General features: G+C 37.1%; 1 protein-coding gene across 8 annotated transcripts in view; it reads left to right on the forward strand.

Annotated features, from left to right (window-relative positions):
• The window catches only part of FER (FER tyrosine kinase), a 448,497-nt gene extending 423,618 nt beyond the window's left edge, over positions 1 to 24,879 (forward strand). For all 8 annotated transcript variants that reach the window (XM_055387411.2, XM_055387413.2, XM_055387409.2 and 5 more), the window contains 3 exons: positions 8,767 to 8,921; positions 14,272 to 14,394; positions 15,506 to 24,879. In XM_055387411.2, coding sequence (XP_055243386.1) covers positions 8,767 to 8,921; positions 14,272 to 14,394; positions 15,506 to 15,648 — 421 coding nt within the window. In that variant the 3' untranslated portion in view covers positions 15,649 to 24,879. The remainder of the gene's footprint in view (positions 1 to 8,766; positions 8,922 to 14,271; positions 14,395 to 15,505) is intronic.
• Positions 24,880 to 25,291: the final 412 nt, after the last annotated feature.

The raw sequence follows: 25,291 nt of genomic DNA on the forward strand, positions 1-25,291 counted from the left end.
AACAACAGGTGCTGGAGAGGATGTGGAGAAATAGGAACACTTTTACACTGTTGGTGGGAAGGTAAACTAGTTCAACCATTGTGGAAGTCAGTGTGGCGATTCCTCAGGGATCTAGAACTAGAAATACCATTTGACCCAGCCATCCTATTACTGGGTATATACCCAAAGGACTATAAATCATGCTGCTATAAAGACACATGCACACGTATGTTTATTGCGGCACTATTCACAATAGCAGACTTGGAACCAACCCAAATGTCCAACAATGATAGACTGGATTAAGAAAATGTGGCACATATACACCATGGAATACTATGCAGCCATAAAAATTGATGAGTTCATGTCCTTTGTAGGGACATGGATGAAACTGGAAATCATCATTCTCAGTAAACTATCACAAGGACAAAAAACCAAACACCGCATATTCTCACTCATAGGTGGGAATTGAACAATGAGAACACATGGACATAGGAAGGGGAACATCACACTCTGGGGACTGTTGTGGGATGGGGGGAGGGATAGCATTAGGAGATATACCTAATGCTAAATGATGAGTTACTCGGTGCAGCGCACCAGCATGGCACATGTATACATATGTAACTAACCTGCACATTGTGCACATGTACCCTAAAACTTAAAGTATAATAATAATAAAATAAAAAGAAAAAAGAATTTTATATGTTTCTGTGAACTGAAGAGATTAAAACATTTACTTAAATGTTTTTATTCTGTACCCCCACCAAGTTCCTTTAGACCAGAATCTTTATTAAGAGGTTTAACAATAGATCAATATTTATTTAAAATTTGTGCCTGGAGATTTGGTATTTCATTTCACAATGTGGCCCACAGGTGATAGGGAGCAGAAATATTGACTGAGAGAAATTTATATCTGACTATACAAATTTAGTACCCATTTCATAAACTATAAACCGTCCAGATTAATCACAGTAATTAAATGCAAAGAAAGGTCCACTTGGGTTTTTCAGGTAAATTTAAGACAAGCTTTATCACTATATGTTTGGTTCCGAGTTATCTCAACATTCATATTTAGTATGAGTTCTCTTTCTTTATCTAGGAATATGATTTCTAAGCTAAAGAAAAGAATATGTGGAATCTGCACTTGTAAATGCCCAACCAGAATTCTCTTACAGGGAACTCACCCAAGGAAATGAGATAAAAGATCCAAAAGCAGCAAGCACTTCTCTGTGCTGAGCATGGCCATTTTAAGGAAAGCCAGATGACTTGCAGTATTTTCCATAAGTGATTCCCATTCAGTCAGCTGTGTCAGGCAACAACTTGGTTGTTTTGTGTTCCAGCCATTAGGCAGCAACCTCATTGAAGGGAATCACCACAGGCCTCTGTTTCTCCAGAGAGAGGAATCTTACTCCAGTACAGTAAATGGACTCAATGGTTGAGGCATCCAAGCCACCAGTAGGATCTTCCTCTGCTATTGAGATGAAATAACCTGATAGAGAATAAATACATCAGGGCTTAGCCCTATACAAATTTTTTTATAAGTTATGTCTGCATTGTTGTCCCCACCCTGTGCTCTGTCATACATACCCTTCAGAATTCTCCCAGTGCCCAAATTGACTATTCCTTAAAAGCCTATTTCATGCCTCACCCAGGCCTGCTCAACCAGTTTTCTCTTATTTTTTCCCACTGTCAGAACATATCAGCCCTGTCCTCCTAATCCCTTAAGACTGTGATGTCTATTCAATTATCTATTCAAATAATTTATGCTAAAATATGAGTAAGAGGTATAATATGTAACTCCCTCCCCACAAGTAACATATATGCATTTTAACAGTGGCTTTAAGTAAATGGGAGGACTGTATTCTGAGCGTCCTGACAGGTAGCAGGAGAGATCCTTCAAGAATAAGCAGTCATTTGCTCTCACAATAAATATCTGTAGGGCATTGAACCAACCCTGAACAAAAAAGCACAAATTATGCTCTCACTCTACATCAGTTGATAGCTGCATTCAAAGAGACGTGACTTCTGTTTTCATCCTCCCAGAAGTCTGTGGCACTGGAACAATTCTTCAAAGAGAGAGAACAGACATGCTTCCATAATGGTACTAATTTACAGCTGCAGGCTTCCTTTGGGGCCTCTTTTAGAAATAAGTGCCCCGTTAAGTAATGGGCACAGAACTTACCAGAGAGAGGTATGAAGTGTGGTAAAGGAGGTTGCAAAGGGAAGAGAAGAGGTGAGGAACAGTATGATGAATAGAAAACACAGTGAAATCGGCAATGCACTGAAAATGAGAAATGTAGAGAGATTTCATATTTATGTATTCTGTTCAAAGGAAATAAGGTAGATTCTGAAATGGAAATAAGCAACATCTGACATGCAGAAGAAGCTGGCTAGCCATTTATTTTTTGGTCAATCTCTGATCCCATCACTTTCAGCTAAATAGTGGCTATGGTATTGCCTTGTTTTTGTTTTTGTTTTTTAAAAAAGGGCTCAACATACCACCTGTCTTGCCAAAGACACCCCACCTTGCCCAACCTCAGTTTCCTGGTGTGCTCTAAGAGACAGTTTATGGTTCCACTTCTGTTACTGTGTGCAAAATTTTGCAAGAAACAGGCAATCCTACTGTCCTTCATCAGGACACTCATATTGTTTCAAAGCCATTGGTGACATTTGGCTGCTTCATTAGAAAACAGATTTTTATATGTGTATTATATAGGTTATTTGTTTTGTTGTTTTTTAGGGGGCAGGGAGGGACTTTGAAGTGTCACTTCCTTTCCTAAAGGTCATCCATTTTGGCTCTTATTTAAAATTCAAAAGTTATAGCCATTGGCCGTGGGTTAAGGTGTGTGTCATTTGATTACATTCTGAAAGAGAATTATTAGCTAAATTGAGAAGCATAGTAGGTGGCTAAAATTACAGACTCTGGAGCTGCGCTGCTGGGATTCAGTTTCTGCTTTCCTCCACTTACGGGCTTTGTGACCTTGGGCAAGTTGATTAGCTTCCTGGGCTTCAGTTTTATCATCTATAGGAATGGAGATCATAAGTACAATAATTTCTGAGTGACTTAACATATAAAAAGTGCTTCAAATAGTACCCGGCATATAGTAAGTACTATTTAAGTTGGTTTTAGGAGAACTAAACTGAATGTCTTTTATATTCATGTGAAGAGAAAATTGTCAAATTTAGTTGAATCTAATTAGAAAGGGAAAAGAGGCAGATTCCCCGATGCATTGTTTCTGAGGCTAAATTCAGGTCTTCCTATGATGAACGTACAGTTTTGTATGTGTGTGTGACATTTATTGACACTGACTACTTTCTGTTTAAGTGGTTTATATATTTCATTTAATTCTCACAAAAACCTCATGTTGTAGGTACAATTATTATCCCCATTTCATAAATGAGAAAACTAAAGCTAAGAGTAAGTAAATTTCCAAACCTCCAAGAGCTAATAAATGATGTAATACTTAAAAGTTGATGCTTTTACCTTATATAAAAATGGATTGAGGACTTAAAATAAGATCTGAAACTATAAAACTACTTCAGAAAACATAGGAGAAATGCTTCAGGACATTGGTCTAGGCAAAGGTTTGGCTAAGACTTCAAAAGCACAGGCAACTAAAACAAAAATAGACAAATGGGACTGTATTAAATTTAAAAGCTTCTGCACAGCAAAGGAAACAATCAGCATAGTGAAGAGACAACCTGTAGAATGGAAGAAAATATTTGCAAACTATTCATCTGACAAGGGACTAAAATCCAGAATATCCAAGAAACTCAAACAGCTCAGCACTAATCATTATGGAAATGCAAATCAAAACCACAGTGAGATACCATTTCACCCCAGTTAGAATGGCTATCATCAAAAGACAAATAACGCCAGGTGCGGTGGCTCACACCTGCAATTCCAACACTTTGGGAGGCCGAGGTGGGAGAATCGCATGAACTTGGGAGATGGAGGTTGCAGTGAGCCGAGATCGTGCCACTCCAGCCCAGGCGACAGAGCAAGATTCCATCTCCAAAAAACAAACAAACAAATAACAAATGCTGGCAAGGATGCAGAGAAAAGGAAGCTCTTATACACTGTTGGTGAGAATGTAAATTAATATATATATATTATGGAAAACAGTGGGGAAGTTTCTTAAGAAAAAAAACTAAGAGTAGAACATATGATCCAGCATATTTGTCCAAAGGAAAAAAACTCAGTATATCAAAGGGTTACCTATGTTTATTAAAGCACTATTCACAATAGCTAAGATAAGGAATCAACCTAAATGTCCATCAACAAAGAAAATGTGGTGTGTATACATACATGATAGAATACTATTTACCCGTTTAAAAAGAATGAAATCCTGTCATTTGCAGCAACATGGATGAGCCTGGAGTACATTATGTTAAGCAAAATAAGTAAGGCAGAGAAAGATAAATACTGCGTGTTCTCACTCATGTGGGAGCTAAAAAAATCAAGCTCGTGAAGGAAGAGAGCAGAATTGAAAGGTACAGGAGACTGGGAAGGGTAGAGAGGTGGGGAGGATGGAAAGAGATTGGGTTTGTAGATACCAAAAATATAGCTATATAAAAAGAGTTCTGGTGTTCTGTAGCAGTGTAGAATGAATAAGGTTAATTTATTCTATATTCTCAAGAAGGCAGAAGGGAAGATTTCAGTGTTCATGACACAAATGATAAATGTTTGAGATGATAGATATGCTAATTACCCTGATTTGATCATTACATATTGTATACACATATCAAAATATCACTGTCCCATAAATATGTACGATTATTATATGTCAACTAAGAATAATAGGGGAAAGAAGTAATGGAACCGTATACTCGCAGTTGTCAACAAAAAAAGTAAATAAATCTGCCAAGCAGTACACTTGGCCTGTATGGAGGAAATTATTAACATTTTCTGAAGGACATCAAATGATATTAGAATAAATGTCAGAACAAGAAATGTACAATTAAAGTCAGGTTTGTAAACAAATATATACATGTAGTACAAGTTTTTATAATAAGAATGTATGTATCTAAATTTATAACAGTGAGTCAAATGAAACTGGCAAAGTCTGATGGGAAACGTTTGGTCACATTCTTTTGTGTTTAAATTTTTAAAGAACATCTATCAGTGTATAAGTGGTATAAAAATTATTAGAAAATAATGTAATTCATGTATTTTTAAAAGTTGGTGCTTTTAACTACTGTAATATCCCCCAAATATGCTTGCAGCTAACTATATAAATACATTTTGTATAATAATTCTCCCCTTTTTATCAGAATACAGTAGAGCAAATGAAGTATGCTTCATTTAATCCTCACTCTCTGGGTTGTTGGTTTTATGCCATGTTTCAGCCAGAATCAGGAAACTCCAGGGCCTTAAAGAGGTTTTCTCCTCATAAGTGCTAGTAGTTATTTGTGGCTCAATATTATCCAGATCCAATGGGAATAGTTTTTATGCCAAAAAACAAAAAAACAAAAATTTCTCTAACTTTTTTTACATAACAGCATTGCAAAGGAGAACGCTGGCTCAGCCTCATGGCGATTCCTGGCTTACTGTACAATTTGCTGTAAGAGTGAACATAGCCACAGAACAAGACGTGCACCATTGTGCTTTCTAGACAGTGAAGAAAATTTACTCATCTCCATTGCCTGCTGGCCTTGGCATTCCTGTAACTGCTCTCTGTTCTTATTTAATCCTTAATTAACCTATCTCATATTATGTATGACTTGTAAGACACCTCTGTTACACACTCAGAAGTTTGAATCTTCAAATAAGATTACTCGGCAGACATAAATGGAACATTTCCATCTCCTTTTGGCAGTGAGCAGCATTTGCTGTTATATCCCTCTGCATGTGGTGAGATATAGCTGTCTCTGATACCTCAGGTGAATGACAACACCAGCCTATTATGAGATTTCTCACCTCTGAATTCATGTAGGATTTGCAGTCTATAACACACAGGTTCACACTGATTGTTCTCTAGCAGTTTTATGTGTGAAGAGGCTGGGAGTACTAGTGTGTCTCCCAAAGTGTGACTCAGAACTGGGCAATAGTAGGCTTAATAAGGAAGAGAATAGAGAGAAAAGGAGGAAGAAAGGTGTATGATTGCCTTATCTCCCAAATTAGATTGTTGGCTTCTTAGCCCAGACACCATATCCTTTTTTCTGTCTCCTTTAATACTTATTAGAATATTTGCAAACTGAGTATGCAGTGCATGCTTATGGCCTAAAGGCCTAAGGTTTTATTTAATGCATAAATTATCTCAAAACGATCCCATTTCCACTCACTTGAACTTAATGCAGCCCAAAGGAAGTAGCATTTTCTGTAAATGTTATTGAAATTTTATTTACACTGAATTGAGGTATCTCTAAATTAGTTTTAGATTGGCCTCTCATAGAACTGTAATCCTCATTTCAGAGGACAAATCTCTAAACTGGTGATGCAATGAAGATAGTTATGACAACAGAAGTGTATGTAGCTATAAAACATAGATATTACTCTGAAGAAAGTACTAATAATGAAATCCTATACACGACTAAAGTGTTGCAGTGACTGAAAACTCATTCTGAACAAGGATGATGGCATTTGGCCCACTGACTAGAGTTGGGAGGTGCATACTATATTGCCTTTGTACCTCTGCCAAAAAAATTAGTTGACTATACATATGTGGGTCTGTTTCTAGATCCTCTCTGTTCTATTCAATTGAGCTACAAACATTTCTACCAATGCTAAACTGTATTGAGAACTGTAGCTTTCTAGTGGGATTTGAAATCAGGTTAGGTAAGTCCTACAGCTTTGTACACCTTTCTTAAAATTACTTTATTGTAGAGCCCCTCATTTCCATATACATTTTAGACTCCATTTATCTAGTTCTACAACACATCAGCCAGAAATTTTGGTTGTGAGTGCATTAAATCTATACATTAATTTGGGAAGAATTGCCATATTAATATTCACATATTTTTTAATTAATATTCACATGATTTTTTTCAGTCAGGTTTGGTAGTATAAAGGACTTGTCTTTTGTTAGATTTATTTTTAGATATTTGCCTTATTGGAACTACTGTAAATGGAATTTATTTTCCAGTTGTTTGCTGCTTACAAGAATACTTTGTGTATTTTTGCAGCCTTGTAAATCATTAATTCTAGTTCTTGTTATAAACATTCCCAAAGATATTCTGTGTAAAAAACATCAGATTTTCAAATTGAAAAAGACATAAGAGAAAACACGAAATTGAGAGGCAGATATCAGAAAAGTAGTAAAATTGTTTCCAAGAGAACCCTTTGACTAGAAGTGATGAAAACAGGTATCCTTGCTTTGACCTCAATAGAAAAAAATTTAGCCTTTCACCATTTAAGTGTGTAATGTTAGGGATTTAAGTTTTTGTGTATGCCCTTTGTCAGGTTAAATAAATTCCTTAATATTTCTAGATTGTTGAGTTTTACCAATGGGTTTGAATATTTGTCCAATGCTTTTTCTGCATCAGTTGGAATGATCAAGTTTTTCCCTCCTATGTTCTGTTACTCAAGTGAATAACATCGATTACTTTTAAAATGTTAAACCAACCTTGTGTTACTAGGACAAGCTCCACTTGGTTATTTGTTATTTTTGTATATGACTGTATCTGTAAGTTCCACATCTGTGGATTCAACCATCCAGAGATTTTTTTTTTAAATGGATAGTTGTGTCTGTACTAAACATACAAACTTCCTTGTCATCATTCCCTAAATATAACAACTATTACATAGCATTTACAATGTATTATGTGTTATAAGTAATCTAGAGATGATTTAAAATATATAGGATCATGTGCATATGCAAATCTACACCATTTTATATCAGGGATTTGAGCATCTTTGGATTTTGGTATCTGAGGGGGGGTCCTGGAACCAATCATGGATCCCAAGGGATGGCTGTATATGAATTTGGTTAATGAATGTCCTCCCCACCAGAAATACTGTGGAAGATTAGAGTGGTCAGGAAAGAACTCTCTGAAGAGAGAGCGTTTGGGCTAAGAATGAATGAAGAGGAGCCAGCTATGCAAAACTGGAAGAACACTGGAGGCAAAGGGGAACAGCTAAGTGCAAAGGGTATACAGTGCAAACAAGCTTGCCTCATTTAGGGAACTCGTCCTGCATTTGGGGACAAAAAGAAGCCCAGTATGGATGGGATATAGTAAATGATAGGGAGACTGGACAAGATGAGGTGGGCGAGAGATAGACGGGGCCAGATGCAGCAGAAAAAGAGTTGCCAACCTCTCTGGTACCTCAGCCACTTTCCAACCTTTGGGAAGCCCTAAGAATTGTCTATCAGAGTCTACTCAGTATCTACTAGGCACATGCAGCTATTTAATGTAACTAAAAGTATATAAAATGAAAAATTCAGTTTCTTGGTCACACTAGCCACATTGCAGGTGTCCAGTAGCACATGTGACAGATGGCTACTTTATTGGACAATGCTGCTCTAGGAAAGCCAAAGGAGAAATAATGCCAAGTTTGCTTAGCCTCTTCTCTGTAATTTTCTCTTTTAAAGCTAGAATCGGTGTTTTTCTATTTAAATGGAAATATATGTGGTACCTAGAAAACTAGCATGTGGCCTCTTCCATATGCATATGTTCTCATGGATGTTTTTTACCTATGACAGAAAAGATGAGGACTGGTAAATCACAAGCATTCTTAACCTCATTATAAATACATTGCAAATGTAAAAATGCAAAGTGTGGAAATCATAAATGTGAAAGTGGCTTTCAATTTGTTTTAATAGGCGTTTTCTGTGTCTTACTGTAACCTAGGGACCTTGCTGCAAGAAACTGCCTGGTAGGTGAAAATAATGTTCTGAAAATCAGTGACTTTGGAATGTCTCGTCAAGAGGATGGTGGAGTGTATTCATCTTCTGGCTTAAAGCAGATTCCCATTAAATGGACAGCACCGGAAGCTCTTAATTATGGTAAGAATAGACCACATTTTTTTTTTGATGGTAAAAATGAACAGCATCAGCATAAAACATTCACAAGCAATATTTACAGGGGTAGCACAGAATGCAAGTTAGAATGATTTGAGGATCAACACAAATAAGTCAATTTCATACCTTTTAATTTGTTGAAATTATTGATCAGATTTGTATATGTAACATTGCTATATTAAAAAGGTAGATATAAGTACTTTTAAATATGACTATACATCTGAGAAAGAGTTTTTATACCAAAAAAATGACTTTGTAATAGATTATACAGAGTAAGCGTTGCTGTGGCTCTGGACCATTTCTTTCGAATGTCTTATAATTGGTCCAATAACCTCATCTGATGTTAGGTTCCTAAAATATTAAGTCAATCAGTTCTTTAGTTTCTCACTCTGAAATCGACATGGTTTCTTAGCATCTCAGTCTGTGGAACTGATATAAATCTTGAGCAAAGAAGGAGATGGGAATTACATTTTAAAACAGCAGGGATTTTTTTTCACTTGAATTTTTATGCGTCATTGTAATTGGAAATAAATATAACTTGCATTATCTGTGGTTGGGATGAAATGGGCCATAACAAGATGAATGACAACTCAAGAATTTAAGAGAAAAAAAAGTGTGCTTTAAATAGAATTAGAAATTATATTTTCATTAAGGGAAGCAGCATGTGAGCCATGGATTGGTGAATGGGTATGGTATGTTTTGAATAAAAATGTAAAATGATTCTTTGTTGATTTAAAATGAAAAATTACCTCATTATGGAAACTAATTTGTAAAGCATTTATAAATGCCTTAATTTAATTCCTAAATTAGAGAAAGCTTTTTTAAAAAATTGAGGTGAAATTCACATACCATAAAATTAATTACTTTAAAGTGAACAATCATTGGCATTTAGTACAGTTCACAATGTTGTATAACCAGTACCTCTAGTTTCAAAACATTTTCATCACTCCAAAATAAAACCCTGTCACCAATAAGCATCCTCCTCCCATTCTTCCGTTCCGTTGTCCCCTAGTAGCCACCAATCTGCCTTTTATTTCTGTGGATTTACCTATTCTGGGAATTTCATACAAATGGAATTATACGGTATGCGATATCTTGTGTCTGGCTTATTTTACTTAGCGTAAGATTTTTGAGGTTCATCCATCATGTATCATGTATCAGTACTTCATTCCTTTTTAGGACTGAATAATCCATTGTATGGATATACAACCATTCATTTATCCATTTTTGTATATTTGGGCAGGTTTCAATTATTCTGGGTATATACTAGAAGTCATATGGTAATTTTATGTTTAACTTTTTGAGGAACCACCAAATGTTTTCCAGATAAAGCTTTTGAATGTAATTGGTTTGGAAGTTGATTGGGGCTGACCCAGCTACCACAGATGCTAACCCTCACCCTTCGTTTGTCTTTCAGCGTGTCAGCAAGAGAGGTTCTTTCTTATGAGCTTTCTAGTGATTGCAAGCCAGTTCCACTATTCCTTAGAATCTAGAAAAAATGGCAGAGCTGCTATTTTCCATAGTGATTCCTCTCTGGGGTGATTGTTGTTATTAACTCTAGGGGCAGATTATATTACTAAGGGGGATGATCACAGGATAAAAGATAGATTATAATACTCAATATTTACACAAAGGTTTTTGTTAGATGAGAAGACATTTTCAAGCACTAAGGAAGCTGTAACTGGGCTTGGGAGTCCTTAAAGTCTTACCAGTAAAATCCAACTCTAGAATTTGCTCTTAACTCTGTTTGCCAGATTCTCTGTGTTATATAGCCTTTAAAAGTCCTCTTACTCTTAAACAATTTTGCCAAGTAAAATTCTGCCTCTTGATCACGGTGTATTTTTTGAATTTCAAGCTGACTAAAGTGTTGTATTTACAAATTAAAGTTTCAATTCTGGATATATCTAACAGCCAGACCCAAAGCATTTTAAGTAAGTAATAAGGACAAGTCAAGTCTAAAGATTTTTTTTAATTGAGACAGGGTCTTACTTTGTCACCTGGGCTGGAGTGCGGCGGCATAATCATGGCTCACTGCAGCCTCAACCTCCAGGGCTCAAGCAGTCCTCCCACCTCATCCTCCGGAGTAGCTGGGACTGCAGGCATGAGCCATTGCGCCCAGTCTCTGAAGATCCTTGATCTACAGTGAGGGACTTTTTTAGTAGACTTTAGTAAATTTTATGAAACGTGGAACAATTTAGATGACAAGGAAGGAGAGATTTTGATATAGGAGACCTTTATAGTATTTAATACCCAGTCCAATGAGAGAGTTCCTGAAAGACTCTACAAGCCTTCTCCTAGCAACCCAGAGAAGTTTAGTTCCCACAGACTACAATTACTGAAGACTGACTCTAAATCCTAGCGTGTTTTTTTTTTGAGATGGAGTTTTGCTCTGTTGCCCAGGCTGGAGCGCAGCAGCACGATCTAGGCTCGCGGCAACCTCTGCCTCCTGGGTTCAAGCAATTCTCCTGTCTCAGCCTCCCCAGTAGCTGGGACTACAGGTGCCCACCACCACGCCCAGCTAATTTTTGTACTTTTAGTAGAGACAGGACAGCGTTTTACCATATTGGTCAGGCTGGTCTTGAACTCCTGACCTCTGGTGATCCACCCGCCTTGGCCTTCCAAGGTGCTGGGATTACAGGCGTGAGCTACCGTGCCCAATCCAATACTTCTTTCATATATGAAAGCAGTATATACTCTTTCTTCACTCTTGTCTCACTCAGAATAGGTGAAACACTCAAATCTCCCATGTAGTATGGGTTCCGGGTGGATGAAAGAAACCTCCAGTCCAAGGAACCTCTCTGAAACTGTCTTAGGGCCACAGAGCCATGATCATGCCACTACACGCCAGCCTGGGCAACAGAGCGAGACCCTGTCTCAAGAAAAGTGGGGGGTGGGGCATAGAATTAAACCTGTTGTCACTGCGTTATCGTAAGTGTTGTTTGTTTTTGTATATTTGGCTTTAAAAAAAAAAAATCAAGCAATACTAAAGGGCCTTCCCAGCCCTCTTGCTAGCCACATCATTTTCCTTCCTAGATGAAAATACTCTTGATACAGTCTCATACTCTTCTCATAAGTGGCTGAGAAATCTTTTTGTATGTGTCTCTCTCATATACTTTAAAAAAAAATACAAAATGGTAGAATACTCAACGCCTGTTTGGCATATATTGCTACCGTCCTTAGTCACAGCTGTCACCAAAGGTACTGTTTTTATAAGGGGAAAATAGAATACTGATCTCCAACTAAGAAATCATAAATCATCTATTTATCATCAATTATTGAACAGAAATTTTCCTTTTGTCACCTGGGTATTTGGGGCTGATATATCCTTTAATTAGTTATATTAGCATGATGTAACTAAGTACTGTGAAATGGGAGGGAGGCAGAATTTTTAGTGAGCAGGTTTCCCATGCCATTAGCTGCGTGACCCTGGCAAGCCATCAGTTTGTAAGATAAGAACAATAGGACCTTTTCCCTATAGAGTATTTAGAGTATTGTGAAGATCAAGTGAGACATAGAAAAGTAGCAAAATGCTATACAATTGTAAGTTACTCTTGGTCTGTTAAAATTACCCAACAAAACCAGGTTCAAAGATCCAGGTTTCAGAGCTAGCTTATAAGCTTTTACTTCCAGAGTGTGATCTTGGTTTATATGTAATATGTCTTTATTGATCTCTGCCCAGATATTATCTTACAAAATAAGATATGAGTCTGTATAACCTACATTTTCTTAAAGAATTAGTCTTAACTTGTAGCCATAGAATGACTTCCATGAAAAGTATTAAATTATTGAATGCCAAGCATGAAATGATAGGCAGACAAGAAAATTAATCTTCCACCCAAAAATGTCCATAATTACTAAGAAGGACACTACTTCACACAGCTGGAGCTGATAATCAGTTAGTACAACCCCACTCTGATGTCAGAGCAGTTATTATAGCAGGCATACTCTGGTTTTCACTAAGTACTTTTTTTTCTTTTTTTAAGACAGGCCATCCTGTTTTAAAGTAGCATGACAGTTTTGGAGGAGGAGCATTTATAAATCCTGCAGTGGCAGAGTTAAGACAGGAAACCACATGAGGGATAGAAAATGAAATAACTTAAGAAATCTTTAACACCACTGTAAATGGAGTTTAGTTATGATAGTATATGTAAAAGTAAAAAATACAAATATGTTGGGAACATCTTGGAAACTCTTAGCTTCTTGGAGAGGCTGGAGATTGGAAAAAACTGATCTGCTTCCCCTCCTTTATTCCACGTCCATCTCCAGAAGATACCTTGTGCTGGTTTATATCATCTTTGTGCTTCTCTAGGAGACTACCAAAAAAATTCTAAGAGCTTAGCTCATGTAGCTCAGTAAAACAGATGCACCTAGGTATTTCAACAAAACAAGGCACCATGTAATTTAAAGACGTTTTTGTTAGCCAGCTATGTTAATTTCCACTGTTTAAAATCCACTGTTTAAAACACACATAAATATTTTTCGTAAATGAAACTATCAGAGAAAATGAGACCTTTAAGCATGTAAGAACATCTGTAAACAGCAATGAGTGAAAAAATGAAGAAACTTTCCTAATTGCTTTAAGTGTGTTTGTAATTTTAATGGAAAGAAAACGAAGTAGGCATAAGACAAAATTGCAGGAATCCAACTTGGTTAATCTCCTAGGATTGATAACGTAAAAACGTATATCTATCTTTTTAATATAAACCATCTGTCTCATTCAGATACCACAGAGAAAGTAAGCTTGCACACTGGCTGAATATTTATTCTTGGGGTGAGGGAGAGTGATTTGGAGGCTAGTTTGATTAAACTAGCAGCCTGAAGAATATTTATTTAATTGGTAATATTACTAGACCTGGAATGTAAAACCAGTAAAGAGAATAGGAAGACTGCATGTCGAATTCATTTGGTAAGTTTAAATACAGTCATGTATCGCTTAATGACAGGGATACACTCTGAGAAATGCGTCATTACGCAGTTTCATCATTCCATGATCATAGGGTATACTTACAGAAACCAAGTACACATCTAGGCTACAAACCTATATAGCATGTTACTGTATTGAATACTACAGGTCATTTTAACACAAGGGTAAGTTTTTGTGTATCTAGACATAGAAAAGGTAATGTGTTATACTATGACATTACCATGGCTACCACATCACTAGGCAATAGGAATTTTTTAGCTCCATTATAATGGGACCACTGTCATATATGTGCTCCATCATTGACCAAACATCATTATGTGGTGCATGACTGACACAGACATACATAACCAGGAAGGGTCACCTACTTGTCTACTGTGCCTCATGTGGTTATGGTTGTTGTTCCCCTTCCAGGGAGATACAGTTCAGAGAGTGACGTGTGGAGCTTTGGCATCCTTCTCTGGGAGACCTTCAGCTTAGGGGTTTGTCCGTACCCTGGAATGACAAATCAACAAGCAAGAGAGCAAGTAGAAAGAGGTGAGCCAAATACATTCATTGTTAGAATACATTCATTGTTAGTGTTCATGTCCAGCCCCAGGGGTAGGCAGTGCTTATAGTGTGTCTTCTTGAGGAGGGATGTGTTTGTTAAATACTGTTTGGTTGTGTTATGAGACCGTCTCTGGGGTTCAGAAGCAGATTTATCTAACATCTCTGCTCTTTATCCAAACACACACTTTGAAGGATTTCAATGCTAGAGAGAGGTATATAGGCTTTTCTTCCACCCTTTCCCTGTCTGGCATGACAGCTGCAGGATTGTGCTGTTCACTGTCGTTAAGAGAAATAGGGTAGTGTTTCTCAAACTCTTGTATTCTATGCCAGATAAACCTCCTTTTAAATAATATTCCAAATTGAAATGCAGTTAGTCTTCAGGAAGTTTTTGAGAATGTGACAACATTGTAGCACTTCTGAAGAAACCCTTTGGGGTTCCTAGACCATAGATGGGAATAACTAAGTAATGGTGACAGGCTTGCATGCACTTGTGTAGCGTACAGTCTCGACAAAAAGAAAGCTCGTGATAAAATACTGTGCCCTAATGTCTGGGCCCCAGTGAGGGGCATGGTTGTAGAAGTGGATGAAGGAAGATGCCTTTCTAACTTCCTTTCTACCTTCTCCTACCTTTACACACTACCCAATGCACTGCTGAAATACTGCCAACCAACAGACGGTAAAAGAATATGACTCATATTCATTTTTATTTCCCTATTGAATTCACATTTATAAAATCCTCATCTTCTCTTCATCTTGAAAAACATAGGTTGTACAGATGATTTTTTAAAACTGTTCACAGGATCTAATTCTGAAAGTGAATACTTAGAGCAACTAAAATATGCATTTGTATGTATCTTACATCAGACTTTCTGAGAAATGAACAAATAAAAAATGTTCTTTGAATTAGAAGTCTAAGACTCTGTAATATTGAATTCTGCATCACCTGTAGAAAATAAAAACTCAGCCTCCCCAGAAATGGATGTTTTGTTTCCATATAACTACAACATAAGGTACCAAAAGTTAATAACTGCATAATGCCCGTGTGAACATTTTGTGTCTTACCTCCATTCTAAATTCTGTTCTCCTCTTGGGTCTTCAGGATACCGGATGTCAGCTCCCCAGCACTGTCCAGAGGATATTTCCAAAATCATGATGAAGTGTTGGGATTATAAACCTGAAAATCGCCCTAAGTTCAGTGAACTTCAGAAAGAGCTCACTATCATCAAGAGAAAACTCACATAGTGACAGGATGGCGCCAAACTCAGCCTTCAGGACTCTGTCCTCCAGCAGAGTAACATTATTGTTCTCATTAACAATGAGTTTATACCACATTACCTTCGACAGTCTTCTACCATTATTTTTTATTAACTGGGTGTTTTAAAAGTATGTTCCACTTGTAAAAAGTCAAAGGCAAATTTGTTAAAGAAATAGGCAGTCCTACCAAGGGCTTTCTTAGCTAACCATAGCAATCCTACCATTTCAGGCCATTGCAAATAGAAAAGCACAGGCTTCTAAGTGTGTGAAGGATAAAAGATCTATCCTTTTCACACCTTGTTTCTACTTCAGGCACAGTTTGTAGGCTGCCATTCTATGCCACAGACCCTACTCGGTGCTATAAACAGCATTGGTAATGCCATGTTTGCAGGACATGTTCCAACCACAGCTGGCTTTCTCCTCTGCCAAAGCAAGATTATATTTGTAAACAGAATTTTATATTGGGAATTATTTGGACCTCCTGAGGTTTTTCTTTTCTTTCTTGCCAGGTATAAGCCCAATGTAAGAATCATCATGCTCCTACATTATTTGTAAGGTTGTCATTTTCCTCCTCCTTTGTCTGGGCATCAGAAAACAATGCACGTAGGTCGGGCACGGTGGCTCATGCCTGTAATCCCAGGCATGGGATTACAGGCGTGAGCCACAGTGCCCAGCCCCCTCCCTCCTTTGGGAGGCCGAGGCAGGCGGATCACCTGAGGTCAGGAGTTCGAGACCAGCCGGCTTGCATGGTGAAACCCTGTCTCTACCAAAAAAAAAAAGACACACACACAACGCATGAAACGTCGTCAGAGTTGAGGCAGTTGCTTTGCAAGGATGTTACAGAGAGCTGTGAAGCAAGAAACAGATTTGAACAGGAGGGTGGGCTGGAGAAAAGAGCAGCTAAAGAATGATTATATCAGAGTAAAGAAGAAAGTGAAAATATAAAACCACCTTATCAGAGTTATGCCTTTCTAAACATCTAAACAAACATTCACATATTCTATTCTAAAAACACATAATACGTATTCTATTTTATGGTCTAAATTTACCAGAAAGGTCCTAAGAAAAGTTTCAGGAGTTCATAGAGTCCTCATAATGGCAACAAAAATTTTGAGAGAAACTGCAAAGCACAAATCCACAGAAATAACAGCATACTTTCAGCTTAGAGGGGGCATTCCAAAATGTAATTTCCTTTATTTGTACCAGTTTTTAGAGCTGTCAGAATTTCATGATTCTAGTTCACCAACACATTCACGTGTGTACATGCACGCACACACACACCACCAAGGTGCAAAACAGATGTGAATGAAGTAGACAGTCTAGAAGTCAGGTGAATATTAATGAGAAATATGACATAGGGACAGCCCTCCCATTTCTACTTTCACCTTCATTGACCATTATACTGCCCCCTGGACATTCTTACCATTAGCTGACAGGTATGCAAGCAGAGTGCTGAAGATGTCTCATGTGAATAAAATGTAACTCAGTTAAAACTAGGATTCTGTATCTTAACTCTTATCTAGAGAACTTACTTACCCCATGATCTGTATATAGTTGCCTCTCAGGATAAATACATATATAGAAGATGGTCATGCTCAGGGCTAAATATGTTCTGGAAGCCTTTTATAAGTAAGTTCTCAGGCCTGTGTCCTGGTAAACATTACCTTAGTGATTATTTGGTCTGCATTCACTGGAAGAGCTTAGGGACAGAAAATTCCTCCTGCCCTCTCCAGCTGTTTGTTTGCTGCCTGTACCATCGCACAGAATTCACACCAGTACTTTAGAGTATGAAAGATAATACTGAAGAGAAAAGTGACTTGTATCTAACATTTCAGTCTCCTTGCAGATTTCATACATACATTACTTAATGATTAGTACATTCAGACTAAAGGGAAATTTCTTTTGATGGCACGTACTATGGTAAATCAAAGCGCAAACTCAGAAGTGCTATGGTATTGAGGCACTTACCAACCTTCAAAAGTAAGAGTAAAATGGGATATTCCTACCCTTTTTTTTTAGTATTTCTAAGTGAATCTCTGTAATATTCTTTGTCTGTTTAAAGAAAACAGCCTCCCATCACATAGTGGCTTCATGCTAAGCTCTCAGCAAGGAGAGAGAATGATGGTTTTGGCTTTAGTTTTATGAACAAGACCTAAAGCTTAATCCTGACATTCTGGTGTTAAGAATGAACACAGCATTGATATTTCACTTATCCAGGCTGTTAGAATTTGCAGTTCACATCATTACTCTGTGCTTAAATTTAAAAAGCTTTTCAAAACATCGTGACATGTGTAGCATTTAAATTCCATGTTATTCTTTGTCCTAAAGCAGGCAGTGGTATAGTTCAGGATTAATAACTTATTGGGAGTCTCTCAGTCATATAGAATATTAAATTTAATATAGTCACATGCATTAAGAAAAACTTACACAAACAGTTTTTCACCGTTAATTTTGTTGTGCTTGAAGCATAATTTATTCATCCCTTCTGTCACTGATAATTATTGGAATTATATACTTTAGGAGGCTAATCCATGCCCAGGAAGCACGAACATACTGTTCAGAATGTGCAAGTTGATGTAGGGAAAGGAAGATTCAGAAATGTACAAAATCCTGTGATTTGTTTAGTAAGAAAAGAGTTGTAACCAAAATTTCTTCTGGTCCGGATGTAATTAGTCCAGTCACAAATCTTTGTGTTGTTATGGATTATTCAAGATATATATATATTCTTACTACTGCATAGTTCCTCTCATAAGTCCTTAAATTTATTAAAATGGGGGGAGGTAAACACAAGCAGTCTGTGTCTCACTGGTGTCTCTCTACCTTGAATCACTAAGGGGCCTTTATGAGACAGTTTAGGTTGTTCATCATTTCACAAGGAAAGAAATTTTTCACTGTTAAATTTACATTTATTACCAACATGTGAAACCTAAAATTAATTTTGCATTCCATGTAATCTAAGGCCAAAGCCAACATATTCTTTCTCTTCTGGGAAAATAAAATTGACAGGTTTTGTTTAAACTTCAGAAACTGAAGCTTTATTTCAGCCTGTCCTGCCATGAGGTCTCCAGTGAGAGGTCTCCAGTGAAAGGTCTCATGTAATTGTTTCTCTTTTATCTCCCAAATTTAATGTGGGCAATAAAATTCTCCTTTCATAATTCACTGTTTTATTACAAATACGATATTACTGAAACATCTTATTAGCAGATAAGTATAGACCAGGAGCCTAATTGTGTTAGATATTTTCAGTGCACATTTCACAATTGTTTTTCATTTTAGGATTATTTTGAGAAGAAAAAATGTTTTGTAATTGAAATAGTTTTAATTTCCTTTAAACCATAATTTGGTTTTTCTATCTATATTATATTCAGTTCAGTTTTCCCATATAACTTTTGTGAAGATTGGCTAGTACCACAAAATAACTATGGCTTCACAATACTAGTGTTAGATTATGTCAGGAAGAAAGTGTTTTAGTTACAACATACGCCACCCACTGAGGACCTTGTAGTGGGATAAACAAAAATTAAAATGCAACAATCCAAATAAATTATAATGTAACAATACAAATATCTGAATCATAAGTAAGTCACAGTTGTTCAGGGTTATTTCAGTCACACCACTTTATAATTAATTCTGGTGAGTCATCAGATGTAGGAATGTACCTGAAAACCTTACTTAGTATACTGTGTACACTGTTTAATGGCCATGCATCTTTTGAAGTTTGATATTTTCTGAAAAAGCATTGTTTGCCTCAGCCCTCTTCTTTTTACGTATACTCCCTTTATCATTGATCTTTTAGATGTTTCTTATCAACAAAATTGGCTGCCCTGGTTAGTGCTGTGAGTCACTGCAAGACTTGCTTTTGCATTTAGGAAGCCAGACCCTCCCACAAAACAGAACAGTGCAAAATAAGCAGCAGAGAGACAGACAATTGGAAAAGACATGTTTTCTTTAGGTATTAATATCTTAATTAAATGGAATCAGATTTTGTATGCAAATGAGTTTATATTACATTTCCATTATACTACTAAGTCAGTGTGAAAGTTTACCATCAAAATAGTGTTACTTCTTTTATGACTAACTCTGATTTGCTTATACATATCAGAATGATATTCATTAAATATTTTAATTTCATTTATTTTTCTATATTTTGATTAGTTTCACATCAAGTCTGAATACTATATTTTGGAAGAATCCAAAACCACATATGAAGATACTGATTTTAAAAGTCAGGATTTCATGTACCAAGAATGACCTACTTGAAGGAGATTTTGCTACACTCTTAGAGTCCCAAAAATTCCCCTTTAAAAAAAATGCTGTCCTACAGAAGGTGTATAAACTATACCTTAGCCGTAAGTCAATTTAATGAAATATTTACTACCCCATTAAAAACCATCCTCCTGCCTCATACCGATTCAGAAATTAAATTCTGAACTTTTAGTGTAGGCATTAGGAATCACTTAGCCACTTAATAAAGACTAAGATTTTTGGGTGGCAGAAAAATCCTGGTGTGCTAGATTCTTAGTCACTTTAAACTGCATAGAAGTAATGAGCATAGGCTTCAGTATATTTAATAAGGTGCTGAGGCAGCAGATTCAAATGCAAAAGAGGGAGGAACCAGTTACTCCAAGGCAGGATGATGCACCCCCACACAGAGTGTGGAAAAATTAAAGTGAAACAAAGATTTGGACAATGTCATTAGGAAGCCTGAGAAGAACATGCTACAAGGCCAGATCCTGTCCTAAGGAAAATAAAAAAGATCAGCAGAACTAAAGCAAAAGCAGTCATCTCCAGTGTGTGGGCCTTAGCAAAGAGTAAACCAAATACGTCTCCTTGTGTTAGGAGCAGTGTTATATTCCCAGCTCAGAGATGATTGTGTTCTGGGAAATGCTTATATTCATTATTTCCCAACTAATGCATTTGGACATATGTATTCCAGTTTTTCAAAGACACTACCCAAAGCTTCTTTACATTTGCCTTGGTTATATTTAATATTTCTTAAGCTAAGATCACTGATTATCCACACGTTATTAGAAATCTTTGGTTACAGTGAGGCTTAACCTGGGCTAAAGTCTCCTAAATGAGACTACACTTAGATCCACCCTATTTCGCCTTTGGACTAACGTTGACTAAATGGCTCCTAGAGTTACCCACAGAGGGAGCTCACTATGATGAGAGCTACTGTGGGGAAACATAGTATTCAACAGAGAAATGGAAGAATACAAGTAGCAATGTTCCTTGTCTTCAATAACATTTGAGGGAAAGGAATCTAGAAATCCTAAAGCTAGTCAGGGTGCCTAAGGTAAGACACAAAAAGAAAGAGACATCCAGAAAGGAAGGTTGAAAGGAAATGAAGGGCAGTAACAAAGCACCAATGTAAAATGACCCAAAGCCAACAATAAATGCAATAACAATAAAGGAAACTAACCCTCACAAAGGGTTTGAGGAGCTTCCTGCTGTGTGTCCTTAAACAGTGCGTGCCTCTTAAGTCTCTACAACACTTTTTTAAAGGGCATTGAATTGGACATTGGTTTAATTTTTACCTACGCTCCCTATAATCTCAGGAGGTAACCATTGTTTAATCAGAATTACCCTTGCTCTGTTTTTCTGTGAGGCCTCAGACACAACCGTGGTTCAACCCTCTCCCTAAGCAGTAGCAAGCTGAGTAATGGCACACATATGTCTAGGATAGCCAGCATTCAGGAAAATTGCTGTGAACCTCCTGTTTTTAATTTTAATAAAGAAAAAGTCTTTCAGGTTTGTGACACGAAGACAGATTTAGCTTCCCTCTTGTCAGCAAATTTGTAAAAACCTCAAAACAAATGAATATTTGGAATTCACTCTAAGAGATACAAATCCTGAATTTCTAACTATCTTCTCAGATATTACTGAGGCTAGCAAGATGCAAGTGTTCTACAAAATAATGAACTATTCTAAGTGACAGTGTTGATGCTGGAAGTGGAATGTTATGTTTTCGCTCAGCTGTATTGATTCAGAAAGTTTTTCTTGAACATCTGCCACATGAGGTGCAGAGAATACTACCAGGTGCTAGTTTTTCCAGTATTTGACTTCTGATTACTATTTCCTTTTCTCACCTTTAGTTTTTCAAGATTTTACTTTACCAAAATAGTAAAGCCTTTATCATCAGCTTATATTGAATAATGTTGTAATTGGCTTCAATCAAAGTTTCTCCTCAGGTACTTGGGGGCCCCTAGCCTTCTAAGGAACTCCTAGGCACCTACTTAACAAGGCCAGCTACACACTCAGTATGTGATAAGCCCCATGATGGATGCAGGTTAGAATTCAAAGACCTGGTTGGAGTCCTAGATGTGGAGACAGGGTGATCAGGTCACACTTGTTAGATGAGTAACAGTATCAGTAGAAGCTCTTGAGAGATTTTCCTAACGCAGCAAGATTTCTGTGAGTAGAGGTATCCTGGGAGGTATCCTGGGAGGCAGCCTATTGACTTGACCAAGTAAGCTGATCAGGTGGCCTCCTCTACCCACTAAAGAGATGTGTAAACACTAGCAATAATAGCTTTATCTTAAACTCCTGGACATACTCAGTTCTTCCATTCCACTGTTCTATTGCCAATACCTTTTGTTGTTTTCTTCACACTCCTCTTGGCAGCAAATGTCTGAAAGTATTTCAGTTGTGTAATGTTAAGGGGTTTTTTCATAGCTTCAGAAAAGAGGGCAGCAAATATGAAGCCTTAAGTTCAAAATAAGTCATTCTACCTAGAAATACAGACCCCAGAGCATATTGCATGAAAATACCTGTACTCTGCAGTTCCTCAAAGCAGTATTCTTCCTGAAAAGCCAAACACCACACCTATTTTCCTATTTGCTAAGAATCAGAATAAGCACGTTGTAAATAGTATCCAAAGCAGATTCTAAAATGACATAGTAAGAAGCCAGATTCAAATTGTAACCAAAGAAGACAATAGAAATACCACTTTACCCCACTGTCATCAGTTAGAACACCCTTGCAAAAACTGTAACCACTTAAGCAATTCATCTGATCCCAGAAGATCATACCTTCTTTTGAAAGCACAGGACAGATATCAGTGGGAAACGTCGGCGTTCTGAGCAACACAGGATAAATGTAAGAGGGCCTTAAAAAATAAATCTCAATTCATACACTGGAGCAGCAAAAAACTGAGCAGGAAAGAAAACAGAGTCCAAAGTCATTTTTCATATAGCTGTTGTCAAATAGTATAACCTTGGTGTCTTCTTTGAGTTGCCTGGACAGTATTTATGAAACAAAAAACTAAATGCCCCCCATTTGGTGGGGGGGGGGGGGGGGTTCAGACCTCTAACCTGGATTCAGAGACTTAGAGGCCGAGAGGGAATCTGGAATCTGGTATTACTGAGATCCTAGGTAAAAGAACCAGCCTGGCAGTCTTTCCCAGCTCATCGGTCCGTGCTTTTATTTTTAAACCCAAAAGAAATAAACACACCCTCTTATGTAGGAATTTCCCTTTTACAAATAATTTGACCTGGTAGAAATAAACTTGCCTGCCTGCTCTTAAATGCCAGATAGTTGGAAGCAAATGCCGAGGGAAAGGTGCCCAGAGCCATGCTTGATAGGACTTTGAATATTTTCTCCTTACTTAAAATACGTTGCTTGTATTTAGACTATAAGATGCTATGGAGGTCTATCCCATGCCATGCCAATGTGAATTGCTTTGCTTCAGTAACAAATCAGAAGACCAGTCCAACAGAAAAGAACTTGTCATAATTCCACCTTAGATTCTAGACCTCTCATACCTGCAGTGTACAGAATATGTACATGTTCCAATGGAATTCACTATTTTTGGCTTTAGTGTCAAAGAGATTGGTTCTACAAGGTTCATCTGATTTCCCATAACAAGTAAATTTTATAATCCTATGATTCTAAATTCAATCCCCAATATAGATTCTAAGCATCAAATCAAAATCACAGATAAAGGGGAACTGGTCGAGAGGGGTCTTGGTTATTTCAAATCCATGACCAAAGTGGCCAAAGACATGAAACTCTTACACCTGCTGAGCGTTTCACTTTACTATACAAAATGTGAGCTACCCAGTTGCATCCTGTGACATGATCAGACTGTCAATGTGGACCAGTGGCCAGGAGCATATTTATGGGCCATTTCTGTTCATCATTCTTTACAGAGCATTGAGGTTTCCCACTGAAACAGCTTCTTTAGTCAGACGTCTATAGATTTTACATAAATTTACATTTAAATGTATTAAGTTAGATGGCCCAATTGAGCATCTGAATGAATATAGTGGGGGCTGGTGGTGGTGCAAATTCTGCTGGCTTTATGTTATGGTTTTCTTTGTGTTTTTTCTTGGTTTTGTCTGGCTTCTTCTGGCAAGTGCCCTAAAAGACTGGAACACTATATAAAGTCATAGACATAGAACCATATGGGAAAGCCCAGATGAAAAAATGGAAGAATAAAATCAAGTTGTCAACGTTCCAGCAACAGCCCTGACTTCTTCAGGAACCCAAGCAAATTGAAAGCCAAGACAAAATGTACAAATGGTGCCCATGCCATTCATTTGACTGTGTGTGGCCCTCTAGTCTAGGGCTCTCATAGTGAATGGTTGTGGAAATATGATTTTTCTACCTTCCTTCCTTTTCCTTTTGATAGATGAGTTTGAGATGATGGAGTAGGAGTGGGGCCCTCAGGCACTTCTGGTAAAGACATTCCACCTGCAAGCAGCATTTTGAGTAAAGCACTGCTGTGGTTTGCCGATTTATGGTCCATTTAATGTCAGGCTAAAGCACCTTTAATCGTTTTTGTTGTTTTAAGATAATGTATTTGTGAAGTGGATAAACACTGGAAATAGGGTGCTTCTTCTGGATAGTTCAGTGTAAAACACAAACAAGGCTTTGGCGGGTTTATCTGGCTTTATAAACAAGTCTGAAAAATGGATGAAAGCTAAATATATAAAGCAGTTGGTTGTCTATCTTTTATCATTTTTACTCAGATCTGTATTTAACACTTATTTATTTGTTAGTTTTTACATTCAAAAGAAATACACTTTGAACTTTGGCTAACATTGTAGGATATTTTTTAATTGTTTCTACATTTTTAAAGCATGATTCATCATTTTTGTAAACTTAGATCATTTTTTAATTGCCTTTTCTTTTCCAATAGACCAGTTACCACTCATGTGTCTGCAGAACCTCTTTATTGTATTCTTATAATAAATGTAAAATATTTGTAGCAAACTGTGCCTTGTCTTATTTAATCTTTCCATCATGTTTATATTTCTCTTCCTTTTCCATATAAATATGCTCCAAGTGGAAGAAAAGGCAGGCAAGATTTCCATGGTAACTGGCCTCCTAGGGATATAACAGTGCATAAAAATTATTAGCTTTCAGTTTCTCTGTAATTAAGCTTGTGAGTTCTGATGATAATGGGTGTGTGTTGCTTACAGTCCAATCACTGCTTCCTGTTTAGAAATCAAAACTGTAATGGAGCTCAAGTCCCAGTTATCTGGGTGGATTCGCTATTAGCCTGGATTTTTGTGTTTTACTTTTGGGTTTTTGGGGTTTGTTTTGTTTTTGTTTTTTTTTTTTTTTTTTTTTTTTGCTTTTCATAACAAGATTTGTTTGACGTAACACAAGGATTTGAGGGAGA

The sequence above is a fragment of the Gorilla gorilla genome, chromosome 4 (genome assembly GCF_029281585.2).
Source record: "Gorilla gorilla gorilla isolate KB3781 chromosome 4, NHGRI_mGorGor1-v2.1_pri, whole genome shotgun sequence".
In the NCBI taxonomy this organism is placed as follows: Eukaryota; Metazoa; Chordata; class Mammalia; order Primates; family Hominidae; genus Gorilla; species Gorilla gorilla.